At 41.6% G+C, this 12,574-nt stretch overlaps 1 protein-coding gene across 1 annotated transcript; it reads right to left on the reverse strand.

Annotated features, from left to right (window-relative positions):
- Window positions 1–6,990: 6,990 nt before the first annotated feature.
- On the reverse strand, window positions 6,991–7,509 carry LOC110942926 (36.4 kDa proline-rich protein-like). Its single transcript, XM_022184687.1, has one exon. The coding sequence runs from the start codon at window positions 7,507–7,509 to the stop codon at window positions 6,991–6,993; it is 519 nt and encodes a 172-aa protein (XP_022040379.1).
- Between the last annotated feature and the right edge of the window lie 5,065 nt (window positions 7,510–12,574).

The raw sequence follows: 12,574 nt of genomic DNA on the forward strand, positions 1-12,574 counted from the left end.
TTAGAAAAGTCTTTTGTAAATCTCGGATCTACATGATCATCAACCTACTTGTTTTACTATATTTCAAGAAATCATTTTTATCATCAAGTTCATATTTTTATTAGGAGATGATTATTTTATGTAAACACAGAATCACCACCTAATCTTGTTAAATCATGTTTCTAATCATCATTTAACAAGTTTCATATGGTAATTAATATCACATTACCAAGAAATCAACAAGTAACCATCAACATATACAAAACAACATCATACTAGCATTACTTCATCATATTTCATCTTTATGTTCAAGATTTATGTTCATGTCTTTTAGGGTTCTAGTGATAATCAACATACTACATCTTTTAACAATTAAAGTAGAAGTCAACAAGGATTAATCAAGAACTTACAACTAGCTCAAAGGCTAGGGAATAACTCAAGAGAAAAAGATGATGAAAATGGTGTGTAAAAGCAAGTAAGTGAGCTCCTTGATGATCCACAAGCTTCAAGCTTCACAAGGCACCTTCTAACACTTGAATGGAGCTTGAAAATGGATGGATATGGTGGTGACAAGGTGGTGGTGGTGGCGGCCTAGTGTGAGCCGAGAGGGAGAGGAGAGAGTGAGGGATGAGTGAGGTTGAAAGATATGATATGATCTTAGAAGATATGAGCCATACTTATAATCATCATCCTTCCAATATTTTGGCAAGTGAATCAAGCAAAATCAAATAAAATATAAGATAAAATCTAGGAGGTAAGGTGTGGAGGTATGGTGGTGATTTGGTGGGTCCTTGTGACCGTAAATGGGCATGGGGGGGTTAATTGTAAAATTTGATGGTAAGTTGTTAGTTGTAATTCAAATCCAAGTATATGGTTACATATGTTAGTTAGTGGATATTCTAGTGGGTGTTATGGTGTTCGGGGACCATAACTAGCCAAAAAATAATTAAACAATGTATCTGGCAAAATTTTGGTGTTCCGGGTAATGTCCGGTTGTTCGGTTAGTTACCGTTCCGTTAAAGTGCTAAGTTATTCCGTATAGTGTCTTTTATGTAACCTTTTGTGTCACTATTAATTCCCGACACTTAGGAAAGCATACAGGACCATTTTACCATATTTTTGCACATTACTAGCATGTTAAAATGCTGAATTTTGATAAATAATGCAGAATTCTGCATTATTAGTGAGTTTTAGGCACTTTCCGGCACTTAAACTATCATCTAGAGACGCAGTTTTATGGTCCTTACTTCCCTACACTCCATACTAGTGTAGTACCTTGTCCCTGGTTCCTACTGGCCTCAAAACATTGTCTGTCTATGTACTGGCACTGTCAGTATATTTCTGAGTTATCCGCTCACTGTGCTAACTGTGCTTTGTGCATCAAGTTTGTCACTAAAGTTTGTGTGTAATAAATTGAGTGACAGTATGAAATGTGATGCATAAGTATGTATGATGTAGAAATCATGAAGCAGTTTATATCATCAGTTGTAATCAAGCACAGTCATTAAGCACAAATTAATAATTAATTAATTGTACGGATACCTGTAATTTTGAGGATTGTCACATTCTCCCCCCGTTAAGAAAATTTCGTCCCGAAATTTTAGTGCTGCTACTAGATGCAGGGGTCTTGGTGAATAAATGTGGGCACTTTTCCTTCATGCGATCCTCACGCTCCCATGTGAATTCTGGGCCATGTCATGCATTCCATCGAACCTTGATGAGTTTGACACTACTCCTGCGTGTCTTGTTAACCTTCCAATCCGTAACCTCAACAGGTTCTTCAGTAAAGTGGAGTGTGTCGTCGATATGAACTTCGTCGGCAGGAATGACCACCGTCTCTTGAGTTGGACTCTTTTTCAGATTGGATACATGAAATGTATCATGAACGCCATTAAGTTCAGCAGGTAAATCCAACTTGTATGCAACCAAACCAACCCTTTTCAGAATTTTAAATGGACCAATGTATCTGGGGTTCAACTTCCCACGCTTCCCATAGCGTACCACACCCTTCCAGGGTGAAACCTTCAACAAAACCATATCTCCCTCCTCAAATTCCAGAGGTTTCCTTCTTCTGTTCGCATAACTCTTTTGCCAATCACGAGCCGCCTTGATGCGCTCTCGGATCTGTATAATCTTATCAGTAATTTCCTGGACCAATTCCGGGCCAACAAGCTGTCTATCACCCGCGTCAGCCCAGCATAATGGTGATCGACACTTGCGCCCATAGAGAGCTTCGAACGGTGCGACCTGAATGCTTGCATGGTAACTATTATTGTATGAAAATTCAACCAATGGTAGGTGAGTGTCCCAACTTCCACCTAAATCCATTACGCAAGCTCGCAAAATGTCTTCCAACGTTTGAATCGTTCGTTCACTATGTCCGTCTGTTTGCGGATGAAAAGCAGTACTCAGATTCAACTGAGAACCAAAAGCTTCTTAAAAGGATTGCCAAATCCTTGACACGAATCTTCCATCTCTATCAGAGATAATTGAGAGAGCACTCCATGTCGTGCAATAATCTCCCTGAGATATATCTCAGCAAGTTTACTCGTGTTGTCTTTCTCCTTGATTGGCAAAAAGTGCGCAGATTTCGTTAAACGGTCTACTATTACCCAAATCGTATCATGACCCTTGGGCGTCCTTGGCAATTTCGTTATGAAGTCCATCGAAATCTGTTCCCATTTCCATTGGGGTATTTCAGGTTGTTGCAAGAGACCTGAAGGCTTTGGTATTCAAGCTTTACCTTGGCGCAAGTTAAACATTTACCAACATATACCGCAACATCGCCTTTCATTCTTGGCCACCAATAGAAATCCTTAAGATCTTGGTACATCTTATCCAATCCAGGATGGATCGAGTACCGAGATTTGTGAGCTTCGTCAAAAATAACATTTCTCAAACCACCAAAAAAGGAACCCAAATTCGTTTCATGAAGCATAGCGTTCCTTCCTCGTTTGGTACCAACTGCTTCTCCATCCCACAGAGATATTCATTCTCAATATTCCTTTCCTTAAGAGCTTCTCTCTGCGCGGAACGAATGCGCAACGAGAGGTCCGTTTGAACAATCATTTCCAAAGCCCTAACCCTTATAGGCTTGATCCTTTCCTTCCGACTCAGGGCATCGACGACCACATTCGCCTTCCCTGGGTGATACTTAATTTCGCAATCATAATCATTCAGTAGTTCAACCCAGCGTCTTTGTCTCATGTTAAGCTCTTTCTGATAAAAAAATGTGCTGCAGGCTCTTGTGATCAGTAAAGATTGTACATCGCGTGCCATATAAGTAATGTCGCCAGATTTTCAAAGCAAACACCACTGCGTCCAATTCTAACTCATGCGTGGTGTAATTTTTCTCGTGGACCTTCAACTGGCGAGATGCATATGCTATAACCTTCTGACGCTGCATTAGCACGCAGCCTAAACCCTGACGCGAGGCGTCGCAATATACCACGAGGTCGTCAGTGCCTTCGGGTAGAGATAAAATTGGTGCGTTGCAAAGTTTGTTCTTCAACAACTGAAATGTTTCTTCTTATTTGTCTCCCCAATCAAACTTCTTGTCTTTTTGCGTAAGGGTGGTCAACGGTTGAGCGAATTTCGAGAAATCCTCGATGAACCTGCGATAATAACCAGCCAAACCTAGGAACTGTCGAATCTCGGTTGGCGTCTTTGGAGTCTCCCAGTTCTTGATCGCTTCAATCTTGGTGGGATCCACATGAATTCCATTTCCGTTAACCACGTGACCAAGAAACTAGACTTCGCGTAACCAGAACTCGCACTTCGAGAACCTAGCGTACAACTTCTCCTTTTTAAGCAGCTCTAAAATAGCTCTTAAGTGTTGCTCATGTTCTTCCTTCGACTTTGAGTAGATCAGAATGTTATCAATGAACACAATCACAAACTTATCGAGGTACGACTTACAAACTCTGTTCATCAAATCCATGAATACAGCTGGCGCGTTTGTCAGACCAAATGGCATAACCAGGAACTCGTAATGTCCATATCGAGTCCTAAAAGCAGTCTTGGGAATACTTTCCTCTTGGATTCTCAACTGGTGATATCCTGATCGAAGGTCGATCTTTGAGTAAAAACTTGAACCTTGCAACTGATCGAATAGGTCATCAATCCTTGGCAAAGGATATCTGTTCTTGATTGTCAACTTATTCAGCTCCCGGTAGTCGATATACATGCGAAAACTACCATCTTTCTTCTTAACAAACAAAACTGGAGCTCCCCAAGGTGAGAAGCTTGGTCTGATAAATCCTTTGTCTAACAGCTCCTGAAGCTGTGTCGACAGCTCTTGCATTTCTGATGGTGAAAGTCGATAAGGTGCCTTAGCCACAGGCGCGGCGCCTGGAACTAGGTCAATGTGGAACTCGACTTCAGCGGCAATCCTGGCAAGTCTTCTGGAAAGACTTCAGGATATTCCTTTATGACTGGAATGTCTTCTAGTTTTGGCTCAGCGGCTTCTTTATCCACGATGTGTGCCAAAAAGGCAACACATCCTTTCTGTAAACACTTTCGAGCTTTCAAGCAGCTGATGATCCTCAGGGGCGTATCACACTTCTCCCCGTGTACCACAATCGTTTCTCCATCCGCCATTGGGATGCGAATGGTCTTCTCGTGACATACAATTTCGGCCTGGTTGCTGGACAACCAATCTATCCCTACTACCACATCGAAGCTTCCCAACTCGACGGGCAGTAGATCCAGTGTAAACTCGTGTTCTCCCAGCTCTATTACGCAACCTCTGATAACCTCATTCGTTTCAACTAGCTTTCCATTAGCCAGTTCAACTGAGTACGGAATGTCTAATTTACTAGCAGTTAACCCAAGCATTTTCTTAAATTCTAGCGATACAAAACTATAGTCGGAACCAGTATCAAATAGCACAGATGCAAAGCGTTGATTAATAGGGAACGTACCAGTGACAACATTTGGATCTTGGCGCGCTTCCCTCGCACCGATGTTGAATACTCTTCCTTGAGCTTGAAGTGCCCAACGTCTCCGTAGTTAAAACATCCTGGTCCTCGACCATTACCATTTCCAGTACTGCCTTGTGCGTTGTTTGTTCCCTGGTTACCAGCTTGATTACCCCGGTTTCCATTACCTCCATTTTTTCCTTGCGGGCGGTTTCCATTCCCATTACCACCACGGTTGTTGTTACCAAAACCCCTTTGACCGCCACGGCCAGTACCAACCCAGCATGTTTCTTTTGAGTGACCAACTCTTCCACAAGATTCACATTTCCCAGATCTGCATCATCCCTCATGATGCAACTGACAAGCGTTACACTTGGGCAAGGTGCCCATATACCCCTTTCCTTTGGTCTTGGTCGGTGCATTCGTCTCATCCTTCTTGTTTGAGCTGCTGGTACCTTTCTTAAAGTAGGAGAACTTTCTTTTGTTTTCTCCTGAGGATTCAACATGTGTTTCTTTCTTCTTCAGATCAGAAATTGAAAACTTGTTTAACCGGATAGCTTCCTCAATCAGAGACACGCTCAGGTCTATATCTTCAGTAATCATTGCCGGTTTTGACGATGTAACCATGCTCATAATCTGAGGTGCCAACCCCCAGATGAAACGCTCCACGCGTTTGAATTCAGGCGTAACTATGTATGGTACCACATGAGACAGATCTGAAACCTTTGTACATACTCGGCGATCTTCGGGCCGTCCATTTTAAGATTCCAAAATTCAGTTTCCAGCTTCTGAATCTTGGCCCTGGAGCAATACTTTTTACGCATGAGCTCTTTCAGCTCGGTCCAAGTCAATGCGTAAGCTACCGCCTCTCCCAGGGTTTGGACCTGGAGATTCCACCATGAGAGTGCTCCATCAGTGAACAGTCCGGAAATGTAGGTAACTTGCTGTTCTGGCGCGCATTTGCTCATCCTCAACACAGAATCCGTCTTCTCCGTCCATCGAACATACGCCACTGCACCCCCGGTGCCATCAAAGTTTAGCGGTTTACAGTCTAGAAATTGCTTGTAGGTACAACCATTTGGTGGGTTGTTCCTTGAGGTACCCCCGCTAGTTTCGGCGCGTGAGGCCTCGTAACCCGCTATTGCTTGGGAGATTCTTGCTTGCAATTCGGCCTCAGTAGTGGGCAAACGGTTTTCCCTTCTTGGAGACATCTTCTTTAAGAAGATTGTATTGGTCAAGTTGTAATAAGTATAATGAGTACGTAATATGTGCATGTAATCACATTCATCAACCTAATAACACATAACATCTATGTCATAACATAAAACAAATAATCCAACAACGCATGTAATGAGAATACTGCGATTGAGCTATCATATAACAAGACCACAAGTGCTGTTTACAAGTTTTACAAACGTATCGTACATCAAAAGAGACTAAGGGTCACATCGCCCTTGTCTGAATTGTCTAACAATATACAACAACCAAAAGTCATAACGTCATCATATGGTCTTCAAAATGCTGTACAGTCTGGCTCAATAGCTGAATTCTCATCAAAAGCATAACACCTGCAACAACCCAAAAATCCTCAAGCTAATGGGGGAGGAGGAGGAGGAGGAGGTGGAGGGATGAAAAGCAAACGGCGCAAATGCACCAAATCCTCCTCGAGCACGTGTACAATATGCAACAAACAAGCGATCTGCTGCTCCATCGTCAAGAATCGGATGTGATAATCTGGATAAGGAAATGATGGAGCAGGTGGAAAAACGGGCTGTGATGGATCAGCAAAAGATGGAGGACGCGGGATCCTCTCAAGCTCCGCGACTCTCCCGCTCAACATATCCTGCTGTAACTGCAAGGATATAAGTATATCATCCGCTGTATACCCAACATGAAAAGGATGGTATGGATCTGACAAAGGCATGACATTTGGCGAAGACCACATAAATGGCTCGCCCGAGGGTGCAAAGGGAGATGCAGTGTGTGCAACTGGTGCAAAAGGGGGCATAAATGGAAAGGCTGCTATCATAGGTGGCATGTGATCGTACTGCTGAGTAGAAGATCCTTCCCCTAAACGGGGAGGAGGTATGTCCTAAAGAAATGTAATGGGTAAGTCTGTGCGGTGGACGTCTGACACATGAGGGTGATACTGTGGGACATCGGCGGGTGCAAAAACAGGTGCAGCAGGGGGAGTGACTGGTAGAACAAACGGAGGATAGTCATCATCATCCTCAATCCACCAATTACGGGTGTCAGCATATCTAGGATCGATGTGGGTGGCAAAAGGTGCATGGTCAACAAATACAGGCATAGGATCAGGCAGGGGTGCAACCACTGGGGCATCAACAACTGGTGGTGCAACTACTGGAGCATCAACAGCGGGTGGTGCAACGACTGGTACATCATCAGGAATAGGGTCGTGCACAGGTAAAGGGTCGGCTAAAGCAGGCTCATGATCAGCGGGCATGTCAAGAAGCTGATCATCAGGAAGAACAGGGGCCTCAGCAGGCTGCTCCTCTGGGATAAACTCGACCTCCTGGTCTGAATCGAAATCGTGAGGAAAATCAGGGATGAACCCCAAACCCAGCTGTGGGACGGGCACCTTAGACATAGCAGTATCGGTATCGGTGTCTGTGGGGTATCGATGTAACCTCAGCGCTTGGAGAGTAGAAGATGACACTTACTCAAAAGAATCTGGACCTGAAGAATCAGAAGGAACCTCCACATCAGGAACGTCAACGACAGGAACACCAAGGTCATCAACCGGAATATCATCATCCATCGGGGCCCCGCCATCCTGGTCACCCTCCGGGGGACCCTCAATGAATAGATCGATGTCGTCATCCGATAACGCGTCAAGTGGCAGATCCTCAACAGGAACTGCAGCGAGAGGAAAAGGAGCGGAGATCTGAATGAGAGGTAGATCCCCGTCGAAAAGACCATCAGCTAAAGGCATATCGTCTCCAAAGTCCGATAGGGCAAATGGCTGGAAATCATCCTAATCAGTACTCGTGGTGTCCGATGTATAAACCTCGCCCTCAGGGATAATCTCGTCATCTGAGACTATCGCTATAGGATCCAATGTGTCTGACACTCCGGTATCAGAAGAAGATGACATGGTGTCTGTAACACAACCACACATATGCACATATATCAACATGTAATCAAATAAGCATGTAAGTCACAACAATGTAAGCAAGTAATCATCCTAGTATTCCCCAGACTATCCCACCCAGTCTCTTAGACTGAACTCCCTAGTCTCTAAGACTAACTCCCTAGTCTCTAAGACCAACTCCCAGTCTCTAAGACTAATTCCCTGGTCTCTAAGGCCAACTCCCAGTCTCTAAGACTAATCCCCTGGTCTCTAAGACCAACTCCCAGTCTCTAAGACTAATTCCCTGGTCTCTAAGACCAACTCCCAGTCTCTAAGACTAATCCCCTGGTTTCTAAGACCAACTTCCTGGTCTCTAAGACCAATCCTCCCAGTCTCTTAGACTAATTATCCCCAGCCCCTAAAGCTGATCCTCCCTCAGCCTCTAAGACTGAACCTCCCTCAGTCTCTAAGACTGAATATAAATTTTGAAATGTGTATTTGTGCCTTTTGTTTGTAAAAATGTTTGTACCCTGGATCTGGATGCTTTGTGTATGCAATGTAAAAATGTTTGAAAACATTTTCGTGAGAGCCCTGATGATCATAGTCTAGACTCGAGAAAGAACCCTAGTTCGCTATGATCGAGGCGCTGATACCAAGCTGTCACACCATGGCTTTTGCGGAAGCGTGGTTTATTCGGTGTGACTTCTTAATACCATAGCAACAATCATAACAATGCTATATGATAAAAACACGAGATGTTCATCCATTAATTAAAGTGAGCAAATACCACAACACCATTGTTTGACAACATCGACACTTAAAATAAGTTACAAACCATGACATGTGTAACTGAGTTCACAAGGACTCAACAAAAGTATGTAAATAAAAACTCGAGTTTAGAATTATGTATCCCGTCCAGGAAAGGGATACACCTCCTAAACTCGACAACCCCGGATCACATCTTTATTTCACTACGCAGCTAGACACATGCATACCCCGCAAGATCCGCTAGTTCCCTGAAATACATGTAGTTTGAAAAATCAACAAAAAGTTGAGCGAGTTCATGTGTAAGTGAGTATGTATAAACCTTTGTTACAATGTATGTATGTATGTATGTATGTCCCGGTATGATTGCAAACAAGGAAAAGATCACCAATAGTTTGCAAGGCCACTGATATGTGTGACGGTGTAGGAAGACTCAAACCTAGCAAAGTTGTATCGGGCTCCCGGCTGGAAGACATAGTCACCACTCTGGGCCGCCCCTGGCCTCATGGGTGTGGGCTCGCTACACCCAAATACATCTATCACTCATGCCCCTCGATCCTGATACGAGGATTAATGGTCCCAAGTATCCGCCTACCCTATCACATGATCTATGGTTCTTTCCTAGGCTAATCATACCAATAGTATTGTAGGTATCCCTTTGTAACATGTATTTCACCCCCGAAGTAAGTAAACAAAACAGTTTAAAGAAAAGGGGGGACACGAACTCACTGTAGTGCGTCTCCTGCTCGTAACTCAAGCTCTGTCAACTATACGACAACCTACAACGTACTAATGTCTATTAGACGAACGGGTCATGCCTTTGCTTAGTATGAAGGTTTTTGAGTTACGTTTTCTTGTGTTTCCCAATATTATTCCAAGTATAATTATTTGCTAAAATAATAGTTATTTTAACTTTAAATTGTATTAAATTTTGGAATAATTGTGTAAACAATATTCTTGCATTAATACTTCACAAGTATTTTAATTTCCGTATTTCCTTCCCAAGGATGGGGGTATTTATACATGTATATTGTAGTTCTGAAATATTATATTTTCAAGTCCCACTTAGAAATATATTTAGCGTATTCGTCAAAAATAATGTATTCCCAAAATATATTTTTTCGCAAAAATAATATATTTTCACTTCTTTTACTTCCAAAATAATATTTACCAAAAATATATACGTAAAAGTATTTTCCGGAATATCTCATAAACTACGTTTTAGCGTTCGGTTCCACAATGACAAGTGTGTAACTTAAATATTTATTCCTTGTAAATTTTTGGTATCATTTTGGAGTTGTAATTGTAATGGTGTTTTGATAAGTTATATTATTTTACCCTAAAATAATATAACTAGTTCACAAATCAAACAAATATTCACACAAGCGTTTTAGTATAAAATATATATTCTAAATATATATTTATCCACTTTTATTTACGAAAACCAACCTTCGACACTTTGTATTTTTGTTACGATACCTATGGCGAAGTTGATCGGAGTGTCGCGCTCCGGTCAAAGATAATATTTATAAGCCCAAATTACCCTTAACAATGTGTTAGTGGTAGTAAGGGGTCGATCCACGAAGAGTATGTGGTTTGTGTATGGATTTGACTGAATTATAAAGACTTGTCACAATTATGAAGCTTGCCAGGTATTTTTGTATTTTTTGTTTAATAGAAAGATGTGAATTTGGATTACTGAAATTGAATTACTTGATTAACAACTACTACTTAACGATTGCAAGAAATTTGATTACTAGAACAATAATAATAAAAAGGAATCACACCCGGTTTCGGTAATTATTAATCTAGGATTTCTACAAGTTTTAGTTTCAACTCAAATGCATTCGATTAACGGATTTAGTGTACCGTAACTTAGGTGCTACTAACTATCAACGCCCCGAAGAACGGACAAAAAGACACTTTGTAATCAACACAAGTAAATCCTAACAATGATAATGCACAATTATATATTACCGTTTCGTGAAGTCATAACTTTTAACATCGCTCGACAATTCACGAATTCGCAACAAATGTAACACAATTATCAAGAGTTTCAAAAATCAAATACAAATTGTCACTAAGTTAAAACAAGAACAATTCGAAACCCTAAAATTAACAACTACCTACACCGGGGTGAAACCGAGATGATTAGCCGCTCATGGTTGATGCAACTTGATCACCGGAGATTTGGAATGCGGATGGAGTCATCTTGAAGCTTGATCGGATGATTGGTGAATGATGAAGGTTGGTGATGGATGGTGATGGTGGAATGGTGAATGATTGGATGAACTAGGGTTAGGAATCAAGATTGTGTGGAATGATGATGGATGATTCTTGATTCGGGTCGGAGATGTTGATAGATGGAATGGTAGATGAATTCCTGGTGAGATTAGGCTCCAAGATGATGTTCAAACTTGAGAATAGTGTGTAACTCCCGAATTGAATGAAAAATCCCCAATCAAAATCGAGCTAGCCTTCAATTTTAACAAAATTCCCGTTTTGCGAATCCACTACCCGTCGCCGACGGGCCTGACCCCGTCGCCGACGGGTTCCCAAAAAACCTTCTTTGGACGACGGCCTAAATGACTGGATACGGGGATTTTTGGCCTACGGGGCTTTCTGGGGCCCGTCCGGGACGGGTATACCCCCGTCGCCGACGGCCTCTTGAAACTCAGTTCTCCATTTTTCGCTCCTTGCACTCTCGATTGATCCGTAACGCATCCCGGTGCTCCGGTTTTCGACCCGGTGACCTGTAAAGCTCCCGAAAAGCTCCTTAAACTCCATCAAACCTGCAAAACACATTCTTGATTAAAAGTAGGCTATTCGAAACTAAAACATACGTAAAAACGTTAAGTTAAACAATAACAAGCACCGGTTTACAACCACGTATCACATCCCCACACTTGTCTTTTGCTTGCCCTCAAGCAAATCTATTTTTCACTTTCACGTAGGTCGAACAATGAATACAAATCCCATTCCCGAGACAAAGGTTAAGGTCTATTGTCATACAAAAGTTCAAATTCGTTACCATCTCCACATATTTACCAGTAAAGTGAATAATCACTTATAATGATGGTTATCCAAGATTAACCCGCCCTTAAAACTACAAATCATGCATATCCCTCACAATGTTCTCTCCACTCGGCTTAAAATTTGGCTAATATGTATGATGTATTAGCTCTTCAACAATTAATCGCTCAAAACCGATTAGAACACATACCCGCATAGGCTTGCAACTTAATCATTCTCCACCACCGAACACAAATACTAAGCACAAGTCAAAAGGTCTTTGAAGGGTTGTAACTGGGCTAGGCTAAGGGTAGGGAATAGGATATTTTAAAGTGGCTATGGCGATGAAAATTCGATTTTTTTTTTTACAAACCACTAAATTAAACAACTAAATATAAGCATCAACTATGGGCAATAATCTTTCACCCTTTTATTCGACAACTACTAACACTTCTTTTTGTGTTTTTCTTCAACAATTTCCAATTCTTTTTCATAATATTTTCTGCTTTTTTTTTTAATTGCAAACAATCAGGTATAACTATACAAATGAAATTCCTATAATCGAATTTTCATCACACGGGTTTAGAAAGAAAAAGGTTTAAGGTTTATAGGCTATAGGGTGGTCAAACGAAAGGTTTAGGCTCAAACTGGGCAACTAAGGAGTTTGTTCGGGTAAGGATAGAAAAATGGTTTAAAGAGAAAAAGGTTTACCTAATGCCTTAATCATTCTCGTGCTTGTATTTGGTCTATAGTCTTAAACGTATCAAAAGTTTCAAGTTCTACAATACGCGACTAATGGCCCACT

Source organism: Helianthus annuus, chromosome 5, assembly GCF_002127325.2.
Source record: "Helianthus annuus cultivar XRQ/B chromosome 5, HanXRQr2.0-SUNRISE, whole genome shotgun sequence".
Lineage (NCBI taxonomy): Eukaryota > Viridiplantae > Streptophyta > Magnoliopsida > Asterales > Asteraceae > Helianthus > Helianthus annuus.